Source organism: Apus apus, chromosome 16, assembly GCF_020740795.1.
Source record: "Apus apus isolate bApuApu2 chromosome 16, bApuApu2.pri.cur, whole genome shotgun sequence".
NCBI classification, from domain to species: Eukaryota; Metazoa; Chordata; class Aves; order Apodiformes; family Apodidae; genus Apus; species Apus apus.
The window spans coordinates 3,466,849-3,492,902 of record NC_067297.1 but is presented as its reverse complement, the minus strand read 5'-3'; the positions used below and the strand labels follow the sequence as shown (position 1 = coordinate 3,492,902).

General features: G+C 44.6%; 1 protein-coding gene across 6 annotated transcripts in view; it reads left to right on the top strand.

The window, feature by feature from the left end:
* TAOK3 (TAO kinase 3) overlaps positions 1-26,054 on the top strand; it is an 83,252-nt gene that overhangs the window by 47,565 nt on the left and 9,633 nt on the right. For 4 of the 6 annotated variants that reach the window (XM_051633606.1, XM_051633608.1, XM_051633607.1 and 1 more), the window contains 5 exons: positions 1,699-1,792; positions 3,220-3,301; positions 8,160-8,327; positions 11,156-11,362; positions 19,314-19,448. In XM_051633606.1, the coding sequence (XP_051489566.1) occupies positions 1,699-1,792; positions 3,220-3,301; positions 8,160-8,327; positions 11,156-11,362; positions 19,314-19,448 (686 nt within the window). Of the gene's footprint in view, positions 1-1,698; positions 1,793-3,219; positions 3,302-8,159; positions 8,328-11,155; positions 11,363-19,313; positions 19,449-26,054 lie in introns of those variants that run through there. The other 2 variants (XM_051633609.1, XM_051633612.1) reach the window with 2 other exon arrangements.

Genomic DNA, 26,054 nt, shown 5'->3' with positions numbered 1-26,054 from the left:
TGTTGTGCCAAGGTAACTGATGTCCTAAAACTGTGTGTCAGAAGGGACCTACATTTAATCTTCAATTCTGCTTACTTCCCCACTCTCTGAAACAAAAAATCTTCATTTTCAGCTGAGAGTTTGTGACAGAAATCATCGTGGACAGGTTCTTTACATGAGAAGAAAAGGGTTTGCACTGCAAAGGGCAAATGCTACCCATCCACACAACCTGAAGCAGGTGTAGGTGTGATGGCAGGTACACAGAGCAAACGTGTGCACTTCAAGTTTGAATATTGACATTGCATGTGCTGAGTAGCTCCTTTTCAAAGATAACTCCTGATAGGGCTTATACTTAACAGCAATACATCAAGAACTTATTGTTCTTGATGAAGAACTATAGATCACTGAAAATATGATTTATAAATGTGAGATAACAAGGAGGGGGACATAAAGAAGGGGAAGAAATGTTGACCCCAGTATGGAGACAGCAATGTGAATGACTAGTGTAAATGACTAGTAACTTCCAGTGTTGTATTACATGTGTCAGTGCCAATGCCTTGCTGTGACAGTCTGTATTTTGAAATAAAGGATGCAAAAATCAGAAGTTCTAGACTTCTGCATGGCTTTTGTTTTTTCATGTGGAGTTTAGACTAGCTATGACCTCTCAGGGAGTAAAATACAGGGTAGAATGGACAGGATGCTACCCTGTGTAGACACTGAGTCTTGATACTAGAATTTCTATTCAGCTTTTCAGTCAAGAACCTCCAGGTTCTATTTTACATAGTTGATGGGGTTGCTTTTTCAATATTATCCTTTGGAGAAGTATTAAACTTAAAAAAACCAAAACAAAACACAAAAACAAGCAAACAAAAAAACCACAAAAAACTTGTAGCTTTGCCTTTGCATGATTCCATACCTGAACACAGGGTCAGGTCGTGGTGGGAGAACATTTCTTGTTGAGCTTTCTTTGAATGCTGAGGTCTGAATTTCTTGTGGAGCCAGAAGTCAGTGTTTAGAGAAAAGAAAATGCAGTGGTTTGCATGCATGCTGCATGCCAAGGAAAAGTGGTGGTTCTGACCTGACTTGATGATCCTAGCATCAGTGGCTGATTGGTAGGACTGACCTTAGATGGTGGGGAGAAAGGGCCCTTCTCCATTGCTGGGTGAGATCAGAAAGCTCAGGGGCTGGTAGGTGTCTGCTCAGTGCAAGGAGCAGTGAAGAGGAGTTAACAACACATCTGGCAATTGAATTTGGCAAACTGTCCCACTTGTAGGTGACTGCCAGTGAGAAATGGAACAGGCAGCCACTCCTTTTCCCTCACACAGATGCTGTGTCAGTGCATCAGAGATCCCCAGGGATGGAGACATGCATCTCCTGGCCCTGACATGCTGTGTGACTAAGCATGTTTCAGTCAGCTTCTGCTGAGCTCGGCATGGCAGGGCAGGTGTGAAACATTGCAGTTCAGGTAAAATTTACTGGAAACTTCCCTTATCATTTGCATCCTGTCCTCTCTGGATTTTGTCATCCCCTCTTCAAGTGAATAACAGCTTTCCTGGAGTGGTTGTCCTGGTCTAACCTAAAACATGAAAATAATTAGCTGAAATGTGATGATGGCAGCAATGAGCTCTTGGTTCAGTGGTGATACCCTGCTTGTGCTTTTCATATCTTTCACTTTTTCCTTCCAGACTGCCTCATCACACCTTTCTCTTCTCTTTCTAGCTGAAAGGAAGCCTCCACTTTTCAACATGAATGCAATGAGTGCCTTATATCACATAGCCCAGAATGATTCCCCTACGTTACAGTCAAATGAATGGTAAGAGAACTATTACCAGCTCCTTTTATTCCTCTGAAAATGCTCTGCCACACTCCCTGCATGGTTAAAGTCTGACAAGAAAAGTGTTTGTGCAGCCTAGTGATTTGACTGAGTTCTCAAATAATGCTCCTGTGTAGGCAGGCTCAATTTTGACCTTCTGTCACTTTGGCTGTGCTACAATCTAAATGTATGGAGGTGTTAATTATGGGGCTGTAGATGCTGTAGGAATTAAAGTGTTCTTTGGTGCATTAAGCAGAGCCTCAGCAAAATTTCCAGCTGCAGAAGATCCCTGACAGAGTAATTGTTAGCATTGTAGTGCTGCTGAAATGTGGAGAAGGGGAGGGGAGAGGTACACAGAGTATAGAGGTAATTAGATTTGTTTTCAGTGACTGACTTCAGAAGGCATCAGAGCTCTGTGGGCAGTAAATGCTGCCTATGTGACAGGCTTGTTCCAGAATCCAACTTTTGATACAGGAATGCCTTGTTATTCTGTGGGAGCAAAGGGGTTACCCTGTTTTCTGAGCTCTGTGCCCAAGAGAGGAAATGGAGCCATGGAATAAAGCTTGGCAGAGTCTGCAGAGGGCTTCAGTCACTGCTGGAGAGGTGTGAAGTTCCCCCAGTTACACTGTTAGGCATTTCAGTAGCAGAATTGTTTAATTACTGATCATTTTATCAAATCCATTTCCTTATTTCAGCAGCTTTGCTTTGTCAGTTTTTCAAGATGGAAAGAACTTGGTCTCCTCTCTGCACACTGATAATCCAAATGCAGTGGTAGAATTTGCAATGCAGAGTAGAGGCAACTTGTGACTACAGTGTAAGAATCAGTGTTCTTGATTGCAAGCAGTTTGTTTACAGTCACCTGTTTGCTCTGTGGCTTTGAGAACACAGGGAGTAGTAAGCAAGGTGCCTTTTATGCTGCTTTTGAGTTCAGTGACACTTAAAAGATCAGTTTTGTCCTTTTCAGATGTGTTACAAGCTCATATATAGTTAGTTGAACTAAGCATTGTAACAAGAGGTGCTTTAGTCAGTGATACAAATGATGGGAAGGTTCTAGAAAGCCATTTCATCAGCTAACTTAGAGGCCATTTCTGGACTTAGAAGAATTTAATTGTCATCTATTTTTAAGTAGTTGAAGTAAAATTGAAGCCAGTGGCTGGTACACAGAGTTCTTGCTTGGTTTTCAGTTTGGGGTTGGTTATAATTGTGTCCATGTTTGTTACAGCGGTTTTTAATTGTTGAAAGAACTGGTGGGATCAACTTAATCAGCATTGGAAAAAGCTCAGTCAATTTCTTGGCCCTAGAACTTAAGAACAAATTAGTCAAGGTTGTTTTTGTTTTGTTTTGTTTTTTTGCTTTGCACTAATGAGCCTGTATATTCCAGATCCAAAGCTTCTTTTTCATTTAGAACTTTCTTTATTCATTTACAGGTCAGACTCCTTTAGGGGATTTGTTGATTACTGCTTACAGAAAATACCTCAGGAAAGGCCATCATCCACAGATCTGTTACGGGTAATTTCTCAAATCTTTTCCAGAAATTTGGGAAAAAAAGTTACTTTAAAGATGGTGAACAAATATTTGCCTTTTCTAAGAAAAAAAAAAAGCTGTTTTTGGATTTGCTGGAATCAAGAGTTTCAGGGTCTTCTAAAGAGTATTTTAGGCTGGAATATTTTTGGCTGCTGAACTCTTCTTGACTTTGCCTGTTGTGTCACTCACATTTCTCTTTATAACATGATGCTCAAGAGTCAAACTGCTGGAGTAAAGCAGAGGTAGGCTGTGTGGTCAAGCAGTTCTAGTGTTGAGTGAGGAGTTATTTGGGTGAGCAGCTCAGCACCCTGCTGCTCTTACACCCCAGAGCTCTGCAGAGGTTACATTTGTGTTAGAGAAGGACCTGTAGAGGAATTTAATCTTGATTTTGATTTTTTTTTTCAAGAATTTTTCCAAGACAATGCTGAACATACTTAAAGTATTATCAAGGACCAGCAGGTCCAGAGCTGGATCAGTTAAATCTGTGCTGCAGAAGTGATTCCAACCACTAGTTTTCTGTGGAGGGAGGACTTAGGAGGGTGTTTCCTACTGCTTTGATGAAGAAGGGATTTTCAGCAGCCCCTCTGCTATGCTGTGCTGTCAGTAACATGCCCTGAGTTGTCACCATGCTGTGCTGTCTGGTCTCTGAAAGAGCAGACAGAAACGAGGGAGGAAACTGGAGGCAACCCTGTTTGCCCTCCAAATAGAGTAGAGAAACTGTTACTTGGTGCAGCTGGTGTGAAAGCAAAGACCTTTTTGGAGCAGATATGCAGGTTTTATGTGAAGTAATGTAACTGTTAATCATAGAATCTTGGAATGGTTTGGGTGGGAAGGGACCTTAAAGATCATCTAGATCCAACCCCCTGCATGGGCAGGGACACCTCCCACCAGCCCAGGTTGCTCCAAGCCCCATCCAACCTGCCCTTCAACACTGCCAGGGATGGGGCAGCCATAACCTTGCTCCTTTTTTTCCTCTGCTTACCTTCTTCAGTAAGGAAAAGTGTCTTTTCTGTTGTGTGCAGGCCGTGCTTGCTGCTAAGCTTATAAGCAATTTCACTAAGATTTAAGGCTAGTGACTTGCTACAGGCTTTCTCCGTGGAAGTGATAGAAAACCTAAAAAGCCATATTAATTGCTACTTAAAATCTCAACTTAGTCTTCATAAGATGCACAGGCAAGAGCAAAGCTTTTGCAGAGCTGATAGTACTTGGAGAATTATACTCCACATGATCAGAGGACTGAGCTCTTAATAAAGACTCACAGATAGTGGCTGATTATTTAAAGGAACATGAGCATTAGAGATGGAAAGAGACTGGATGACCTATGTTTATCTCCTCATCAGAGCAGGGTGGTTCTGTGAGGGTGCCCTGAACTATCCTGTCTTGTCTTTGCTTTGGACAGATGCAGATAAAAGTTCAGGAAGGTTATTTTGACCTTTTTCTCTAGTAATGCTAATATGAGCATGATTCATTCGTACCTTTTGAATATGTCTTCTAATGATCTTTCTGCTTGATCTCAGTTCAGCCTTGGTTTTATGGCTTCTCTTGTTGCTCTTTCAGCACAGTAAAATGTGTTCTCATGAATGTTGCTGAGCTTCTTGGCTCCTGAAGAGAGCAATCAAACCCTTGCACTCTTCACTGAGCTTTGCCCTTCCCTCTGTCCTTTAAGCCTGGGCTATGTAGGATGTTTAACCTTCCCTCTCCAGCTAAAGGCTGATGGAGGAGCTTGTTTGTGCTCTCTCTTTGGCACCTGGTCTATTTTTTCCTGCAACACATTTGTGCTGGGGCACGTAACCAGTGTGGTGTTCTCTGGTTCTGCTTGCTGCACCCTGACAATCCTTTGACCAGCTAATAGGTTTATGTTGTGGGTTTTGGAATGATTCATTCATGTGGATTGGCAGCCTTTCTGCTCTCTAGGAATAGCTAAGTTCATTGGAGGATAAGATTTCATGAGGCCCTTCAGTTGGAGTCTGCAAACAGTTGGTGCCAAGATCATAAGAATTCTGAAGTCATGTATATCTAGTCTTTTTAATTTGGTTTTAGACTTTCAGAACAGAGCCCTCAATGTTCCCTCCTGCAGTAGCTCTCCCTAAAGCTTGTTATCTTACAAGAATGAAGATATTTTTTATTTTTGAGGGTTTTTCACTTGGGTACAGTGAACAGAGCAGATGTTTGTAGTCATGTTTCTTCTGCAGCACTTCCACAGAGACAGGCTGGGAGAGTTGGGGTGTTGAGCCTGGAGAAGAGAAGGCTCCAGGGAGACCTTAGAGCACCTTCCAGTGCCTGAAGGGGCTCCAGGAAAGCTGGGGAGGGGCTTGGGACAAGGGCAGGGAGGGATGGGAGGAGGGGGAATGGATGAAAACTGGAAGAAGGGAGACTGAGGTGAGACATGAGAAGGAAATTCTTGGCTGTGAGGGTGGTGAGAGCCTGGCCCAGGTTGCCCAGGGAAGCTGTGGCTGCCCCATCCCTGGCAGTGTTGAAGGGCAGGTTGGATGGGGCTTGGAGCAACCTGGGCTGGTGGGAGGTGTCCCTGCCCATGCAGGGGGGTTGGAACTAGATGATCTTTAGGGTCCCTTCCAACTCAAACCAGTCTATGATTTCATAGATAACTGAACTTTAAATGAGGTGTTTGAGAATTAATTCAGTTTTCATTCATAATCTCGGATGAAAATAGCCAAATGACTGTAGTGATACTAAAATGCAGTTTAAATTCAATTAATAAACTCTCAAAACGATCTCACTAACATTTTTTTCAGTTTAAAAATTAAAAGTAGCAATAGAACTTGTTTAAAACAAGTTTTTCCCTTATTTTTCTCAGCTTACATGATGTTCCCAGGAGATTTGAGTTCTGTTAGCCACTCTTCCAGCCAACTTGGTACATGCCTGTTGAGTAACCCCTTTGAGTCTGGTTTGGATTTGTTCTTTATGTGGTGTGGGGTTTTTTTTGTAATTTGGGGGAAGACAAATTAAGTCCTGCCAGCCATCATTTCTTAGAGTTGCACAGTAGCTAGCAGAGGGGTGCCTGCATCTCTCTCTGTGCAAATGAGCAGTCAGAATTGTATTCTGTTTTCATTAAGAGCCTTTTGGTTTTCACTTGTGTTCCTCTGCCCTACAGCTTCCCTGTGTTTGCATTCTGATATCTGAGTAGTGCTTGAACATAAATGATTCTGTGATGATCTTCCCAGTGAAATGAGAATTTGCACTGCTAATGAATATGCATGAACATGGAGGCACTGGATTGAAGTTCACAACCGTGGTTCCAGATGCATGACTGCTTTCTCAAAATAATTTACAATGAGATCAAAATGGTTACTTGTTCATCATGGATAAGCTGCAGAATGTTGCTGTTTGCAGAAAGAGTGGTTATCTGCACTGAGGAGCAGAAATGCTTCATTTTCCTTGTGTGTGAGATGATGTTTGGAACATTTAGCCACACTAAAAAATGAACACCATCACTACTAGCAAAAAATGGATAGTGAAGTGACTAGCTGTCCCCCTTAGTAGAATTCCAATACACAACAGTTTGAATTCAATTAAAAACAAGAAATAAGCCTGTGGCATGATATTAAGAGGAGATTGGTGTATACTTTCAACTTGGTACATCAGACTCCTGTTGTGAGGACTGGGTTTCATGTACCAGTTACTCCAGCTACAGTTGAGGCTCTTAGTGGCATTTGCAATGCAGGGTAAAGAGCAACTTTTCCCCCCTTTCTCTTTTTCATTGTTGTTATTTCTAGGAATAGAAGATGCAGAAGATGTTTGTGCCTCCAGGCCATCTCCTGTGATGCATGTGAAGCAACACAGTGAACCATAGAGATTCCATGTAGAATTTTGGCAGGTGTATACACAGATTGTCTGCTTTAGTCAAAGGTTAAATGGGAAAGCTGCAAGGCTTTTGGAACCTGCTGCCAGCTGTACAGTTCAGGAGAACTTACCTGATAAATCAGAGAAGAGCCTTTAATCACATACTGAAATTTTATTGAATTATTTATTGTTAAGTCTGGACTTAAAACTTGTGCTTCTAGTACATCCTTAGCAGGAGTTGGTAAGAGCCTGATTTTACTTTAAATCTGACTGCAAATGCTTTGAGTATAAATAAACCTTGAAGTTGTTTACTTGTTTTGTATCAGAATCAGTAGATGCAGGAGAAACCTTTGCATGTATCTTAGGTGATCTTGCACAGTCAGGATTGAGTCTTCTTTGTCCTTCATGCATTTTCCTCCTTTCACTGTGAGGCTTGAAGTGTCCTCGTCTTGTACCTTGTACGCGTCAAGTGAACAAGCCTGGGAAAGGACAAGTTAGTTGTGTTGCCTGGAGAGCTCAGAAAACCTGTTCCAAACTCAGTCCAAACTATTTAACTTCAGGCAGAGAAGTGGCTCAGAGTCAGGGCTAAACAGAGCTTGTGAAGGGTCAGCCAGGTCTCACACCTCTCCAGCCACTACTCAGCTTCTTCTGCTACTGCCGTGCCTGTGAACCTGCCTACACACACACACACACGAGTTTCAAGTGGTGAAGTGATTCTTGCCTCACTTCTCTCTGCTTTTAGCTGAGTTCTGTGCAGCTCTTCTAGCTGCTGAGCAAAACATTTAGCAGCCTGCTCTGCAAAACTCAGTGTCTGGTGTGACCAGTTTGGTTATTGGAGGTGGTGCTGAGCACAGCCAGTGCCTGTGGTGCTGAGTGTGTTTGGAGTCTGTCATAGTGGGTGTTAATTACTGAATACGAGCAGAACAGTTCCTGAACATGATCTGTCATTCCAGGTGTCTCTCCAGACGAGCCACCATGTCCCTGTTTTAACATCAAACACACTGGTGGTGTGTCTGAAGCTGTTGTATTTCCTCTCCTCTAGCACGACTTTGTTCGCCGGGACCGCCCCCCAAGGGTACTAATAGACCTCATCCAGAGGACAAAGGATGCAGTCCGGGAGCTGGATAACCTGCAGTACAGGAAAATGAAGAAAATCCTCTTCCAAGAGACACGGAATGGCCCCCTGACTGAGTCTCAGGAAGAGGAGGAGGTACTTTTATTTTGTTACCCCATTGGCACTGTCACAAATAAGCTTAGGGCAAGCGAGATGTTTCCCCTGCTGAAGGGGGCAGAACAGGCACAGCCCCAGGTGAGGGTGCAATCCATGTTGTTGGAATGTCATCTGGATCAGCAGAGATACAGGGCAGGTTGATGACTGACAGTTGCCTTTACTTGGTGCTGGATGTGCATTTATTGGCAGCTTCAAAACTTTAGGGTTGTTTTCCACATGGTGGCCTTTCTTCTGAAAGCTTTAGGGAAGGAATTCTTTTGGAAAGATATTCTCAGTGAGAAGAAAGTGGCTTACAGCCTGTGGGGAGGAGGGTCTGTTGACAGTCCAAGCTTTTCAGTCTTGAAGGTACAGTCAAGACCCCTTGATTGATGTTAATATTTTTTTCAAGTACCATAACTTTAAAATAAAGTGATTGGCCTATCATGAGCTGAAAGCAAATCATCAAATTAGTAAGACTTTTAAAAAATTGTATGAAAGAAAAAAACAACATAAAGACATAAAATCAGCTTCAGTCTAAATCTTATCATAAACAAGCCACTTAATCATGGTATGATAATTGACACTAACTGTGGCTTAGAGATGGAAACCAGTCATTTTTCAATTGATGAGATTAGATGGAAGTTAATAGCATTTAGTGCAGGCACATTGGGTAAATAAATCCATGACTGGTTCTCAACAACAACAAAAAAATGATGGGCTAATTGATGTTTGCTGTGGTCTAGCAAGATAAAATACGCATGAGATGCCCAAGCTCAGCATAGATTCAGGGACTTGGTTTTGAGGTTTGTGTATATCAAATGTTTCCTTTAAGGCTGAACTAGAGCTTGGGTTTAAGAAAAAAGTGAGCCTGGGTGACAGGAGAGCCTAGAGGAGGAGGGGAGTGGCACTTAGCACTGTCCTTGACATTGGGGAAGACCCACAGGAGGAGCAAGGATAGCAGCCACTGGGATTAAAACTAGGAAGGGTTCTGTTCCAGCCATCCTGCCAGTCAACTTCTAAACCTCCAGCTTCCTTGTTGAGGTGTGGAGAAAGGGGGATTTGTCAGTTTTTTTGCACTGAAAACCTTCAAGCTTTGTTTCCATAGGTGTGAAAAGCTGTGAGGAGAGTGACAGGGGTAGGAAAGAGCAAGGGAATCTTTCCCACTTGCCTGTTCAGCTCAACAGCTAAGTGAGATACACATGGAAGTAGTTGACTCCAAGATGTATGTTCTGTTCCTCCTATCCCCACCTCGAAAAAGAGAGAGAAAGAGATTGCATCTCTAAGAATTAACACTCTGCATGTGCACAGCATGTTCTGCACTGCCTTTTACCACTGAGCTTGTGTGCCACAAAAGGAGGTCATAGCACTAACTTGGCAGTGAAAGGAAATCATGGCACTTGCCTCAGTTCCTGCTTAACTGGTTAACAGAAACTGCACAACTGTAAATGCCACAAGACTTTCTAAGGTGGAAAAGGAGCATGACAAATCTTTAACATCAAAAATAACATTAATGCTTTCCTCAGAGCTCTTCCAAGAAAGTTAAGGACATCTGGAAAGTACTCAAGTCAGGAAATCAATGTTAAGGTTGCATATGCAATCTCATCTGTCCTTTGTGCATATACATTTATTAGTTACGTGACCATATTCTTAACTCAGATGCTTCATTATGTTATTTCCTCTGCAACTTTATGGAAGCCTCCTGGAAATACTTTCATTCTCATGTGCATCTGTTCTCTGTGAAATAGTATTCTTTTGTATTTTTAATTTGAAGTGCTCTCACACAGACTCTGAATGATCTGCTATTGCTTAAAAAATAATCACACAATCAAATACAAATTGTCAAGTCTGTCAATTTTATCTTTGTCTCCAACAAAATGAGTACCCTGTTAATTGATTTGTAATGTAATTCTCCCCAAGATCATTTAGAAGGCCAGGACAAGCTGGGTGCAGTAGCAAGCACACTCATTTTGGTGAATCAGGGCTATTTTGGGCCAGGAGCTGAAGGATATTTGGAGTTCTTGGTCCTCACTGAACTCCTTGCAAGCCTCTTCAGTGCTACTAGTTAATTACAAAGTACTCCATCAGTTCTCCAAAACCCATAAAGTCAGTCCAGACTGAGCACATACCCTGAAATTATTGAGCTGGTGTGAGTTTGCAACAAGAGAGAAGGCTGCTGACTTCTTGATATTTGTAGAAACAAAAAAATGCCCTATATGAGGAATAATTATTTACCAATGTCTAAGGAGATTACAACAGTGTTAATTACTAATAATGCAGACTCTTCTGAGTCAGCTGCATAAAGGTGGATGAAGAATTTATCTTGGCTGAGAACACAACATTAGCTTGACAAAATGTAATTGGTCACTGCTTGGGACATGGAGGTTAAAACCTGTTAAGCACCATGTGATAGTTATCAAATCAGAACCAAATGGGTTACATCTTTTCTGATTCACAAAATGAGTTGTACATACCCTGACTTGGAACATAGTTTTACTGCAAACTTAGGTTGCTCCTTTTCATTATGAGCCTCCTTCCACCAGCCATCCAGTATTCCTGGATGTCTCAAGCCAAGAGCCACACCCAGACTTGCTGATAACGTGGAAAACAACTGGCTTGAAGCCTGGTGTAATAAGATTGCAGGAGAAGGGGCAAAAACTAACTGTCCCATTTCATAAACCAAGCAGCCTTGAGAAATGCAGCTGCCAAATAATGAGCAAAGAACCTTTAACTCTGCAGCGTGGCCTTTAAAACAAACTCTGAGCACTGCAGGCACGTGCTGGGCAGATGATCTCCTGCAGTATTTGTAACGGATGCCCCTTGTTTTATAGGACAGTGAGCATGGATCAAACCTGAGTAGGAAGATGGACAGTCTGGGCAGCAACCATTCCATCCCAAGCATGTCTGTGAGCACAGGCAGTCAGAGCAGCAGTGTGAGCAGCATGCAGGAGGTCCTGGATGAGAGCAGCCCTGAACTGGTCATGATGCACAGTGATGAGAGCACCATTAATTCCACTTCCTCCGTTGTCCATAAGAAGGTACGTTCTCTGGTGCTCTCCATAGCTTCCTGCTCTTGCTCTTGTTGGCTCCCCCATGAAGGGCCCAACCATCACTGTGCTGTGGTCTTGTGCTGAGCCATCTGCTGAGAGCAGGAGCTGGTGCTGGGCTTGCCAGACTCAAGTTCTGTGTTGTTTTTTTTTCTTTAAAAGCTGAACTGCATTTAGATAACCTCTGAAAAGAAAGAGGCTGCTAAGGAAAGGTAGTGTGGTCAGCGTCCAGGCAGGGGTCAAACAAACTTCCTGCATGCCTCCTTACCCAGCCCTGCATGTGCACTTCATCTCTGATTGTAACATCAGTCCTTGTTTCCTTGGGAATGATGAGTCCTCTGTCCTGCAGTGTGGTGATAAGTGGTCACAGCAGCTAAGCTAACCATTTCCCAGTCACACTGTATGGTTAAAATCTGCTTGCACTTGGATTTCCCTCGTGAGAAGCGGAAATGTGCACAACTTTGGACCCTTCCCACGAGGTATGTTTTGAGTCAAGTCCCACTTGATGCTTTGCTGCTCTTTGCCCGCATGTTGTGATCTGTTGCCTTTTGTTTTCCTAGTGCTGGAGAGCAAGCTAAAGTCTAAGATTGTCTGATGAGAATAGTCTTGACTTGGCCTTAGCAGTGTCATTTGCTGGTGGGCGGTCAAATGGTGGTGGTTAGTGTGATTGTCTTTGCAAAGAGCTTCAAAGTGTATGTGTGGTTTTTGCCAGAGGAGCTAAAATATTACAGCAGGATAAGAAGTAATAATTTCTCATTTGTAGGGTTCCAGCAAAGCCTGGTTCTAACTAGCAATACATTTAAAGCAGTTTTCCCCCAGAAATTCAGTGCTTGTGTCATTGAATATCGCACCACTTACAAAATGGAGCTCTCAAGAAATTTTCTCTTCAACTAAAGGCTGCCTTGCATATTTAAAGATACTGGCAGATAAGTTGCATAGATTTCAGGGGTTTACGTTCTCAAATACATTTTTGCAATAGCAGCTTTAGAGAAGATTTTTTTTTTTCTTCACCTTTTTGAAAAACCAGTGTTAAGTACAAAATGTCAGCCCAGGGAACCATCTTGAGTGAAGAGTCATGCAGCTGATTTTGTGTGCTGGGCTGTTACAGTGGGAGCTTTTCTTCATGTTCTGTAGGCTCCAGAAATGTGTATTAACTTGGATTTCACATTAAGTAGCCATATATATGTGTGTGTGTGAAAACAAAAGTCTGAGGGATTGGTTCACCCAGCAGTCATGCATTATAGTGTTGCTGACTGACCAGCACCATTTCAGTTGTTGAAAACAAAATGTGAGCCACTCCCATCAGGCATAAATTGCATTTGTGAAAGAAGTCAAGTTTCTGCTTGGTTCAAGAACAGGATTTTAGTTTACAGTGATTGAGTGGCCCTTCTAAAATTGAAGTACAGGAAGATTTGAGTCTGTTAATTCAGTCCTCTTAGACTTCTGTGTAGCTGGTGTTTTAAGACATCCTGTTGAGTAGAATGCATGAGCATGACACCACATGGAAGATCTTGTCATCTGGTTTGGAAAAACAAGGTCTCTTGCACACTTGTAACTGCACTATTGTAAAAAAAAAAAAATCACCTGTTGATCACAAAATCAGGGTGAATTTGGAAGCACACAAAACAGATCTTCACTGATGGTCTTTACAGCAGTTAACAACAGCCTGTGATTAGTGCTTAGTATAGAGAGTATCTTAATTGGCAAGTGTTCCCTTCATCTGTGTGTGTGTATAAGGTGAATTTAGATTGTGTAGCAGGACATATTCCTGCATGCTTTCATATGCAAATATACTGGTTTAATTTAGTACATTTTTTAAAATTCTCTTTTACTTCGGGGAGTGCAATTTTAAATAGAAAACTGCTTCACATTTATATTTTGTATATGTTATGTCTACTAAAATTGGAACAGGACATTTCGGGGGGATCGTGTACACATAGATCCCACTCTACCTTCAAGGTAAAGTTCCTTATTCTGAAGAAATTTCCATTTGTCTCTGTACTGGCTTTAACTGGATTTTGTAAGCTGTGATGGAGCTGATCCACACAACCTAGTGTTGTTCCAGCAAGTGAGAAACAGGGAGTGCTGTGAGTTCAGTAACACTCTGGAGCCTCATCACAAACCAAATGGAAAGAGCCTGGGGTTCAAGTTTAAATTAAGCTTTTGTTTTGCATTTAGTCAGCCTTTAAAGGCCAACAAGGAAATGCTGATGACCATAATTAGCCAGCTGTCTCCATTCTGTGGGCCTGGGGTCACACAGGAGATTGTTTTGACATGGGTCAAATCGAAGTGTTGTGTAAAATTATGGTATTCCACAAATGTGTTAATTAACAACTTCTAGATGTACCAGGATGTGTAAAGTGGCCAAGATGGCAAAATTGCCCAGAGTGTTGATATGTTTGGAGGCTCAAAGCCTTTTTTCCTTTGCACTATGTCCCCAGAAAGCCACGTGCAGTTGTAAAATGTAGGATGAAGGAGTCTGGTCATGTGCAAAATGTAATTCCCAGCTGCTGCTTGGTGTGAAGAGCCAGTCTGGAGTGGCAGCTACTTGGTGTAGATCAGGAGGAGTTCTCAGGCTCTGGCTGCATTACCTGCCTAGTGCTGGGCTGGGAGAAGCTTCCAGCATCCCCACCAAGCACTCTCAGCATCTCGACTGTGACCAGCTCCTCTGAGGCAGAGTGTAAGAAACAGCCTGGTTGTAGTAACAGCATTTATAGACAAGTCTTACTTTTAACAGCTGCTGCTTGGCTGTAACTTCAAAAAAGTTTTTGTGGTCACAGAGAAAGTGAAATTACCTGGTTTTTTTTCACTGGCTGTGCTAGTTGGTGATAGCAGAGATGCTTGGGTTTGGCCTGCTGGAGGGATAACATCTGTGATAAATCCTCTGAAAAGTGGCACAGCTTCACCCCTTCCACAACACAAAAGCTCTGGGGCAGTGGTAGAGCTCTGTGTTTGTGCTTAGAACAAAGGTGGCTCCCACCTACCAGCAAAGTAGAATTTGTAGATCAGAAGACAAGTCACTAGACAGGAAGAAAATAATAATAAAAAGCTCTAATTGAATGTGTGGCTTTCGATATAACTTAGCTTATAGCTGTGTCCTAAGCTCCTGGGAGGAGGAAAATTGCAATAAATTCTGCTACTCTGGCAGGAAGCCTGCATCCTCCCTTCCTGGGATTTCAGTCCATCATTAGGATCCAAGGCTGCTTCCTCAGGAGAATGCCTTAATCACTAGGAAATTCACATGTCCAGCTTGGATGAGCTGTCCTACTAGGAACTTTGCTTGTCCCTTTGCAGGTTGCACATTGACCTCCTCCAGCCAAGTCACAATATGATCAGTATAAGAGTTGTGGGTTCCTAATGTTCCTTTTTTAAAGACAACAGAACTGCTGCTCCATCCAAGGATGGTCATACCTGTGGATACACATTCTTGTGGCCATCTCCTGTTGGGAGCTAATTCAGTTGTTCAGCTGCACAGGTCGAGAAGTGAAGAGAAGATTACAGCTCTAATGCAAACTCTTGTATCTGAGAGCACAAAAGAAAAAAAGACAAAATGGGGCAGGGATTTGAACTCCAAATACACTGTGTTTCAAAGGCACAGAACCCAGATTTTAAGAGCAGATGGGTATTAGTTAATTCATCTTGAAATGAGGACAAAGATTTTGGCTTCCTAAGAATACAGGCATCAGTTGATGCATCATAGGTAGGTTGTCATCTGCTTTGTTCAACTGCTGGTGTATGTCAGTGTGTGTGCAGGTGGCTTCCCAGAAATGTTATTTTGTTGTCCTAAATGAGTATGCCAAGTGGCAGGATTTACATTGCTCCCACATGGTATTATTTCATTTCCATGAAACTTTGTAATAGTAAAAAAGGTTATTCTCTTTTAAATCTAAACAAAGAGCCAGTATGGCTGTTTTGTTCAGCTGCAGTACAGAGTTGCTGCTGTTACTTAATTCAACCTTAAAACCATCAGTAATTGGGAAGGTGAAACTTGGGCAATAAAAATGTCAGGGAAATCTTCTGATTAAAATCTAGTTTCTAACAAAAGGATGAAAAGAGGATGTTCATACTTGTTCATCACAAATTCTTGCCCAATGGCTGTAATAAAAACATACTTTGCAATAACTTGCAACTGGAGTGACTTCCCAAATGCATCAAATTAACCTGTACCCATCTCCTATCCCAGCATTCCTGCTGGATTCTGAGGATGGAGAGTGCTCTGGCAGGGGGTTACAGCTGAGGCAAAACTGAGGGTGTTTCTCTGCCTGTGATGCATACTTGTAAAAAGATGTTGGTTTTGAGATGTAAAGGATATTTAGGTAATGAATGACTGAGCGTTGGGCTGACGTGGAGCCTTTTCTTGGTTCTGAAGCCTCTCTAGATGATGGAGGCATTTAGTGCAACGTATTAAAATGACCTGGGGCACACTCCTGTTTCTGTTGCTCTTTAAATTCTTAGAAAGAAGGGATTTGCTGTAATTCCATGAAAGCCCTTACAGTGGCTCAGAGTTTGCCTTTCCTGTTGGTCTAGGAGAGGGGCAGCCCTTCCCAGCTAGTGTAGCCACTCGTGCAAACAGTGTTTGAGAAGGTTTTGGATTGGTGTGCAAGACTGAAGATGCAAGTGAGAATTCCTTTTGAGGCAAAGGTTTAGATGTTTCAGGCTAGTCCTTGTAAGCAGAGCTTGCAGTTGGGGCGTGTCTGAGTTTCTGAATCAGTTGCTGAAGATGCTGGGACCTTTTTCTCTGATGGATTTTGTTTATTCTTGTGTTTGCTTTGTCAGTGCAAGGGTTGCTCCAGCCATGTGACAATGTTTTATACTGGAAAAACTGTAAATATCACATGCAATGTATAGATCTGTCTGGTTTTGCTGTGATTAAAATCTGAGGCAAAATTCTCACTGACTTTTCAGTAGGAAAATAATCAACTCCTGTCTACCTGCTGAGATGTTTTCTGTTTGTTTCTGTAGCCTGTTCCAATTGTCTTCTGAGAAGGTATTTTGCTCTCCTAGGAAGTTTTATTACAGCAATGTGTTTCTGGGTGTTTTTTTTTCCCCCCTAGTGTTTCTTGGAACAAGCTACATCCTTCTCTAAAAACAACCAAAAATTTATCTGATCAGTGTCATTATTAAGTATTCCCAGGAAGGAGTCTAGTCAGAGTATCTTGAACACAAAATGCAGGTGCTGTTAGTGTTGCTCTTAAAAGTGCATGGCAGTGGTGTTCAGCAGGCCTTCCTGAAGTGCTGTGCTGGTGTTGGAGGGTGGGAAAGCCCTTTTTCCAGCAAGGAGGATGAAAAGACACTGTGGTAGGGCTGGCCTGGGGGACTCTAGGGAGCAAAATTTAGGTCCTGACTCTGTCGGGTGACCTTGCTCATTGGTCTGTCCAAGTCCCTCTGCAGAATCTCCCTCCTCTCAGGCAGATCAACACTCCCTCCCAAGTGGTGTTGTCTGCAGACTTACTGAGGGTGCATTCTGTCTCCTCATCAAGAGTGTTGGTAAAGATGTTAAAAAGAAGTGGTCTGAGCCCTGAGGAACCCCACTTGTGACCATCCACCAGCTGGATTTAACTCCATTTAACTGCATTATGTGCACTGAAGTAACTACAAGTCCCATAAAACAAGACCAGGTCAGCATTCTAACCTCTAAGAATCCACCTTTGAGATAACAGAGTATAACCCATGGATTAGTTTTCCCCTGTAAGAAGTAATTATAATTTGAACTTGTTATTTTAGGTAGTGTTTTGGAGCATTCTGAAAAACCTGAATGCCAATTTAAGTCTCTTCTTCAGTGATTTGCTGCCTGTCTGGTTTTAATATTTCACCTGCACCGTGGCATACAAATGGAATGGAGAGAGGGAAGATAGTCCAGGGACTGGGACATTGCTACTGGGATTGATAGTCTTCAGTGAGGCTATGAGTCCAGTTAAACTGAGTGATCCTGTTAAATATTAAATGTTTCATCAAGGCTTTTTTGCCATGACTGTTCCAGAGTCAAGGATGTACCTTTCTTAAAAGAACGTGCAAGTGTGAGAGCCCTGCCTGTCACCTGAACATGCACAAGTTGACAATGTAAGATCAGCCCAGTGGCCAGGAATTGCCCTTCTCTAACACTGCCCTCCCTGTTAAGACAGTGCAAGAAAAAGTCCAGCATAAGGTTAACCTATAAAATGAAACTGCAACTTTTTACTACACTCTTAGTCCTACTACAGATGGTTGGACTTCACCATCTTAAAAGTCTTTTCCAACCTTAAAGATTCTGTGATTCTGCATCTATGGAGGACTGTCCTTTTAAACTGTTTTAGCTTGTTCCACCTCTCTTGGGTGGGTGTGGAGGAGCAGGTGCAGGGGTTGTTCTGGGCTGGTCTTGGCTGTTGTGCTCCCTCCCTCCAAAGGAGAGTGAAAAGTGAGCATGGAGCTCAAAATGAAGGATAGGAGCAAAGGTGTGGGGCTGAAAGCACTTTAAACCAGCATGTCCCTCAGCATTTTTGTACCTGTTTGGCTTTTGCTTGAAGCAATTTACGGAATCATATTGAAGGTGGCTGGATGTGTGAGAGTCCAGACTGGAAGCTGAGGAGAGCAGAGAGGGAACCAAGTGTCTGCAGCCTGGGAGAGGAGTGTTGGTACCTTGGCAGCCTCGTGGTGGAGATGCTTCTCCATATCTGCTGGTTTCTCACCTTGGAGCTTTCTGACCTTGCTGGTGTCTGCTCAGGCGTGGCAGGGTGGCAAAGCTGCTTCTGCTCATCTCCAGACACTGGGTTCATGGAGGCAGCTGCTCCCTGCCAGGGTCGGTGCCTGTTGTTCACCTTTTGGCACAGGCACTTTGCAGCCTCGATTCTGCACCCCCGGCCGCTGGGAACTTCCTTGAAGTTGGGAAAGAATCTCTGTTTGCCTTTCAGAAGTTGTGTAGGAGCTGGAACTTGAGGCTGGGAGTTGTGAAGCAGGTGTGCCGAGGCAGCCTGCCACCCCTGCTGCCCGTGGAGCCCCAGGGTGCCGGGCGGGCTGCGCTGGGAGGCAGCGGGACGCGGTGTCCAGAGGCTGCTCCGTGCGGGAGGAGCTGCTGGCTTGGGCAGCTTCATCAGCAAGATTGTGAGGGTGGGTTTTGTCAGCCCCTCTGATTAGGGTCTCTCCTCTTGAGGACGGCTTTGTCCCATTGCAAACTTCGCAGGTGCTGAGGGGAAGGTGAAACCTCGACCAGGAGCAAGAGGTGGGGGGGGCTGTACCGGGAGCCATTTGTGGCAGAACCTGTGAGCTGTTGCTTTAAAAAGGAGAGGAGGGGGGGGGGTGGGTGGAAAAATCCTCTGTGGGCTGTGGAGAGAAAGTGCTAGAACTGTGCAGGATCATGACTGGAAAGCAGGATCCCGGAGTGGTCACAGAGGCTTTCCTGGTCCTCCCCAGCCTGCTGCGGTTGTAGCCAGGATGCTTGTCCTCCTCGGCAGATAGCAGCCAAGAGACAAAGAGACCCTACCGAGGACAAACCGCTCGGCGGAGGGGATGAGGAGGCAAAGCGTTGCTCTGGCGTTAAGAGGGCAGAGCAGCATCTTTGCTAGGCATGGCAATCACGTTTTCAAGGGGCTGGCTGGCTCGCAGTGCCTGAGCCCCGCCGTTCCGAGGAGTCCGATCGCGCCGCGTCCTGCTTCCCGCGCTTCGTGCACATCTGTAGTCCTGGAGGCTTAGAGGAGGGGGAAAGAAAAAAAAAACAACACCAAAACCACCACCAAAAACCACCGACCCACCCAGGGGCTGGGGGGGCATCCCGCTCGCCATCAGCTGGAGCAGCCCAGCCTGCCATGCGTTGCTCGTCCGTTCCGTGCGGCGGGAGCCCGGCAGAGAGCTGAACGATGCCTCTCCGACCGCCGCGCCTGTGCAGCCAGAGGGGTGAGGCAGAGGCAGCCGCCGCCGCCGCGGGAAGAGCGCAGCCGGACTTTCTCCCTGTTTCTGTCCCTTTCTGCAGGATCATGCATTTATAAGGGATGAGGTGGGCCACAGGGATCGCAGGCCTGAGGTGCGGCCTACCCAGTCGGTGCAGAATCAGGCCCTCCACTACCGGAACCGAGAGCGCTTTGCCACAATCAAATCAGCATCTTTGGTAAGCAGCCACCCCACCTTCCCCTCTCCCCCCCTTCCCCTCTGCAAAGGGCTCAGGAATTCATTTTATTTATTTATTTATTTATTTTCCCCCTTCTCTCCTAATGATTTCCCTCCCCCCCCATCCCCCTGTTGTTGGCATAGCAACTAGATATTGCACTGCAAGGTATTTTAGCTCTGTGTGTGTGTGTGCGAGATGTAAAAATGCAGGATGTGTTGGATTTCTGTGTGTGTTTCCAGTCTGTGTGAAATAAGCCACTTCCCTGGATGAAGTTAATACCATCTCGGATTTCTCTTCCTTCCCCCCCCTTTCCCGTTTGTTCTGTGAATATATTTATTTTGCATGTGCCTAAAGTATGTATCTGTTTGTGTGCAGTGTGCTTCAATGCCATGGGGCTGCAGATGGGGTTTGAAACAATAAGATTGCTGCTTGCTGGCTGGGGATATTTTTTTTTTTGTGGGTGGGTTTTTCCGTCTTCCTCCCCCCCCCCCCTCCCCATTCATTCATTTATTCCAAGCAGCTGGTACCGTGACTGCATTTTTTCAGCTTGATCCCTGGGAAGGATTGCTGGGTTGCGAGAAGGGAAGAGGGGCTGTGGGCTTACAAAGAGGAGGGGGATGGGATGAAGCCATCAAGGTTTGTACTATTGCAAATGTGATTGCTGTGGATGCCTTTGTAGTAGAGAAAAGGGGTGTGTGCAGGAAGAGTTAGTTGCCACCTCCCCCACCTGGCACGGGCTGCGGGCGGTGGCCACCTTTGGTGAGGGAAAGGAGTGGAAAAATGGCCTTTGAGAGCTAAAGAGAAAGGTGATGTGAAAGATTTCGGCCGGGTGGTGTTAGCGGTCAGACGGCCGGGGAGCGTTGGGAAGTACCCAGTGCCTGGCCATGGCACTTGCTCAGTGCTATGACATCATCCTAGACCAACCCCAACATGACACCAGGGAGCCCTCCCCTTCTGGTTGTACCCTGTCCAAATGGGGGGGGGGGCTTGCCTTCAATACCACCATTTCTTGATTCCCCTGAATCCTACACACACAGCCGTGTGTGTGTGTGTGACCGCGGCCAAAGGTGGTGAGTGGAGGGGAAAAAGCAGCAGCAGTGGCAGCAGTCAGAATGTGTGTGTGTGTGTGTGTGTGGTGGCTGCTGTGGAAATGTAAAATGATGCTGTGACATACAGACTTCTGGCCAGATGCTTCCTGGGATGACATTTTTGGGGGGGAATATCTGAGTTCCCTGTTTTGCAGGTGTGCTCCTGGGTAGACACAGCCCCAGTGCTCCTCAGGCCAGTGTCCCCTACTCCCCTTTCCTCCCCAGTTTAAAGAGTGACCTAGAAATGTGGGTATTGGAGGACTTCTGCAGCACAGCTGACACAGGCAGGGTCTCTGGTCTCCTGGAGACCCTCTGCCTTGTCAGTTTTTCTTTCTTGTATGTATTGTGTGTGTACAGGCACCCACGACAGTGCCAGCACTGTTGCCTGCACTGAGCAAATCCAAGTGGGATCAGGTTAGATTGGCTGGAGGGAAGAAATTATGAATGAAATAAATATCTTACTCCAACTGTCTATAGTTTGATTGATAAATAGATGTGTGTGCTGAATATATTCATGTTCTCCTGCTCCCTGTGGAAGGCTGCTGCATCTCCTGTCCTGCCTTCAGCAGCAGGGTCCATAACTCCTGTCTCCCTTGACTATGTCATTTCTGGGCTGGCTTGAAGGTACTGCATGGCAAGGTCCCCTTGGGAGGTGGTGGAAGATGTTGGCATGAAGGTGTGGACTGTGAGGGTCTTCCCAGCCCTCTAAGCTCTGGGGAAGACAGCTCATGTCCCAAGGTCACTCCTAAATTCCATGACAGCCTCCTGTGGGGCTGGGACTGGGTCTACCTGAATTCCCCAGTCACTTGGATTTGCTAAATCTCTTTGCTTCAGTTACCAAATGATGATAAAGATAAAATGAATACTGGGTGGGGAAGGTGGTAGGCTTTGTGGAGAACTTTTTTCTTAATTTATTTTCTGTGGCATGTGCCTTGATACAGAGTGTGCCTGGGAGGGCTTAGGGTGAGCAGGAGATCCACAGCACAGTGTGTTTTGGAGGGGAGGGAAGTCCCACCTTTAGCTCAGTTAGCCAGTAGGCTTTTGGAGAAGTGCAGGGTAGTATGTGTTCATTCAAAAGCTCTGTTGTCCCCATCATCTACACATCTATCCCCTTCCCAGTATAGAGAGGGAAGCTCCCAAAGCTCCACCTTGGTGCTACAGGAGGTGTTCTGAGGTTATGTGGTGGGGGAGAAGTTTCCCTCTCTTCAGCACTGCAACATTTTCTTTCAGTGCAGTTAATCTGGTGGTGGGGCTTTCCCTTGAGTCATCTTTCATTTCGACCTCTTCATGTTCCAAAATGGGAAGCTAGAATTGAAAAAAAAAAAAAAAAAAAAAGCCAAGTTGAAGCCCCCTGCACAGAAGATGAGGAATGCCAGTGGTGGTGCAGGTTGGAAGTGGCTGCCAGCTCACTTGTGTGCCACTGTGTCCTCAGCCACGGTGGGGTGATGGCAGGGGCTGCTGGTGCTGGAGGCTGCTGCTCTTCTGCCTGAGGGAAAACTTCTGCCTGCCCCTTCTCCCCTCCCTAGGGCAAGGTCAGCCCATGGAGCTGATGAGGGGAGAATGACCTAAACAGGCCTGAGATTTGTAGTGTGAAAGCAGGAATTCACACTCCATTCATCTGTGTTCATCTACCCTTTCAGTGGCATCTTGAAAAAATTAAGCATAGAATCATATAATGGTTTGAGTTGGGAGGGACCTTAAAGAACATCTAGTTCCTACCTCTCTGCATGGGAAATAAGGCTCCTGAAGGTTTTGGGGAGGGACTTTTGACAAGGGCTTGTAGTGAGAGGACAAGGGGCAACAGTTTTAAACTGAAAGAAGAGAGATTCAGGTTAGAGATCAGGAGGAAATTCTTTGCTATGTGTGTGGTGAGACACTGGGAACAGGTTGCCCAGGGAAGCTGTGGCTGCCCCATCCCTGGCAGTGTTGAAGGGCAGGTTGGATGGGGCTTGGAGCAACCTGGGCTGGTGGGAGGTGTCTTATATGAATGTCCCCCAACATGAGAGGAGGGCAGCATTATAGAGGAAAAGCACTGGGGCTGGGGGCTGTTCCTACTGGTGGAGTCCAAGCTCATGGGTTCTCAAGTCCTTTTCTTCCACCTTCAGATCAGGATATAGCAGACAGGAAGGACTGGCATTTCTGAAAGAAAGCTTGGAAGCTGCATCTCTTTGCAAGAACAAGCTCAAGTAGTTTCAGCAAGTGCAGGGGTTGCAGACAGGACATGATCCAGCTCTATCCTCCAAATGTCCCAGTGATTTCAGGAGTGATTCCCCTTCCCCCTTGCTCTCTAAAAGCATCATGTGAATTACAAGGAAACTGAACAGATTTCCAGGTGACACAGTGAAATGAGCTGTCCATAAAACCAGGGTGTGAATAAATCTGATGCTTTGATATTACTCAGGTTAAAAAATTAATGAAAAATGAGCAAATGTGGTTAGGAAATCTGAAGGACCTTTGGTCAAGCAACACTTGTAATAGTCCAGCTTTCCTAGACCACTTTTTTCTTTGGCCATTGTGTAGACCCTTTTTTTCCCCCCTCATGACACTTGTGGCAACAGTAACCACCACTCACTTGGACCAGTGGTGGAAAATAACTGCATATTCCTTGTCTAAAATGGAGATCAACACCTGCTACACTTCCATATTATTTTGCAGACTATCAGTGATCCATCCATTAAAAAATACAACTAGAAATTTAAGCCTTGAAGCTCAAAGCTGAGTTTAAAAAGAAGGGTAGAGGTTGAGTGTGTGTTGGTAAGACCACACCCTACACCTACCAACATATTCAAGTGAAAGGGGCTTTAAAATGTGTGCAGAGATGCACTGATCTGCATTTTGAGATGTCTTTCATGCTTGACCCCTCAGCTCCCCAGGGCCTCCTGCAATTCCTCGACAGCTTCAAGTGAAATGATCCAATAGTTAAAATTTCATAGTCAGGTCAGACAGTGTGAACTCAACTGAAGGCCTTGGCATTCACTTTGAAATCCAAATGGCAGCAAAAGAACTGTGATCTCATCCTGGGCCTGCAAAGCCAAGTATCTAGGTAGGTGTGAGCAGTCTGCTTGGGATGTGGCCACTGGAATGACCAGGGCAGTCTGACTCCAAAACCAGGAATGTTTACATGGTGACTGTTCTGCTGCTGCTGAAGCAATGACATTTTCTTCCAGGTGGTTGAGTTTCTCCTAATGGACTCATCTGCCTGTTTAGATCTTTGCTCTAAAGATACTTAGCTTGTTCTTTCTCACCCCAAAATTCTTCTCTTCATACTCTGCCTTGTTCATAGATTAAGCACAGAATGCCAGGTTGCAAGGGACCTCCAGGATCATCTGGTCCAGCCTTTCTAGGTAGGAACATGGTTTAGATGAGATGGCCCAACAACTTGTCAAGCTGAGCTTTAAAAGTGCCCAGTGTTGGGAAATCCACCACTTCCCTAGGGAGATTATTCTGATGTCTGACTATTCTCATAGTGAAAATTTTTATTCTGATGTCCCATAGGGATCAACCCAGGAGTAATTTGTACCCATTGCCCCTCATCTTTTCCGTGGGACTCCTTGTAAAAAGGGTGTCTCCATCTTCTTGGTAGACACCCCTTCAGTCCTGGAAGATGGCAATAAGGACTCCCCTGAGTCTTCTTTTCTCCACACTTTTCTCAGCTTTCCCTCATGCAGCAGGATTCCCAGTCCTTCCCAGTCTTTGCTCAGGGTTTTAGTTACCAAGAGGTGGGATTAACTGTCCTTTAGGAGGGTGTTTGGTACCTTGGTTAAACAGTTTAGCAAAAGGACCTTTAAGCTGTTGGTTTGGAGAAGTTGTGAGCCCAACTTTCTTGAGTAAAGCAAAAATCTTGGAGGGGTGAAAGAGGGAGAGCTTGGATTTTAGGGCACATGAGCTGCCCGTGGGAGTGGTTGGAAAAGGCATCTCCAGTTCTGTGTGTGCTAAAGACAGAGAGAGGTAAGGAACTGAGAAAATGTCATGCCTTGATAAAAGCTGTTCTGTTTATACAGCCCTTTTTGGTTCTGCTGATGACCTGGTTGATTCCTACATTCTTCCAATGTAAGAATTCTTCAGGAAAGTGCAGTTTTCTGCTTTAAAGGATTCTGATATTTTCTGGTTACGTGGAGAACAGGTTTTGCAATGAGCAATTCAGTTGTCTTCTTTTTTCCCCCCATCATAATCCATGAGATTGTTTGTGAAATACTTTGTAACATTCCAAGAGCCTTTGTCTAAGGATCAGCAGAAAGGTGATGACTAGAACTTCCCCATATTTTATTTAAAATGGTCACTCAAGGTGTTCAGTAATTAGGGCCTTTTTCTTTAAATCCATAATCATGCTTAGTCTGAAGTACTTTTCTGGGGCTAAACTCCTCACTTTCAGTCCCTAATGTTTATTTCTTCCCATTTCATCCATGCTCTGAGATATCACCCTTTGGAGACCTTGTCTTCAAACCCAGAATTCTAGAGCATGTTGGTCTTGATGAGAGATGAGGAGGATAAATGAGGTCTTCAGCATGTGCATGCAGACATGAAATCCACAGAACGTCCAGCTACCATTCTCCTTTGCTCTTGTCTTCAGGAGTGAAATGCTGCTTTTTGTTGTCCTCTGACCTTTTCATGTCTCGTTTTCTGCTGTGACTGGAAGGCTTTGTCACACCTAGTGTTGTGCTTAGGAACTGCAGCCTATTGTCGGGGATAAATATCCCAGACCTAGTGTGAAATCTTTCAGAGATGGAATTCCTGCCCTGATAGAGACAAGCAGAGCAAAACTGAAAGTGGGATGCACAGGAGCAGCAAAAAAAAAAAAAATAGGATACAAACGTAATGATTTTTGCTGTAAGTTAAGTGCATGTTGTAAATCTCTTTAGAGAGGAGACCAAAAGGGGGGCTGGCAAAGTTGCTCCAGTGGCTTTTTGGATTCTTTTTTTTCTTCTGCTCTTGCTGGTTGCTTTGTTCTGCCAACTTCTTGGAACGGATCGTGCTGTGCGGAATGTCCCACTGTTCACAGAAAGGACCTCAAAAACAGCACAGCAGGAAGATCTGGTGCTGCTGCATGGTTGTCACCTCTGTGAGGCCCTGACCACGTCTGTTCCCTGCAAGTCATGTTGCATCTAACCTGGCAAGTGGCATCTCTGGAGTGGTGAGGTTTTGCCTGTCTCATCTGACATCTGCCTCTATCGTTATCTTGGATGATTTCTCAGAGAAACTTTGATTACCTGGAAGCTTCTGTCACAGATCTTGTTCTTGCTGAGCTTGCAAGTTCCTACAAAGATTGACCACCTCGTGCAAGGTACAGCAGCTGTTGTTGCCCTTGGAGGGGGAAAGAAAAGCTTTTTGAGCTGCAGCAATCCAGAGGGCTAACACTGTGTGTGTGTCTGTGGTCACTGCTACAGTCTCACATCTTCCTGGGCTCTGGCTTGGCCTGTTCCATTCCTTAGCCTCAAGCATTTGAAGGCTTTTGAGTTACACCAGTTGCTGAGGTGTAAGTGTGCATTTAATCTAGTCAGCTTCAAAATAACATCCCAAA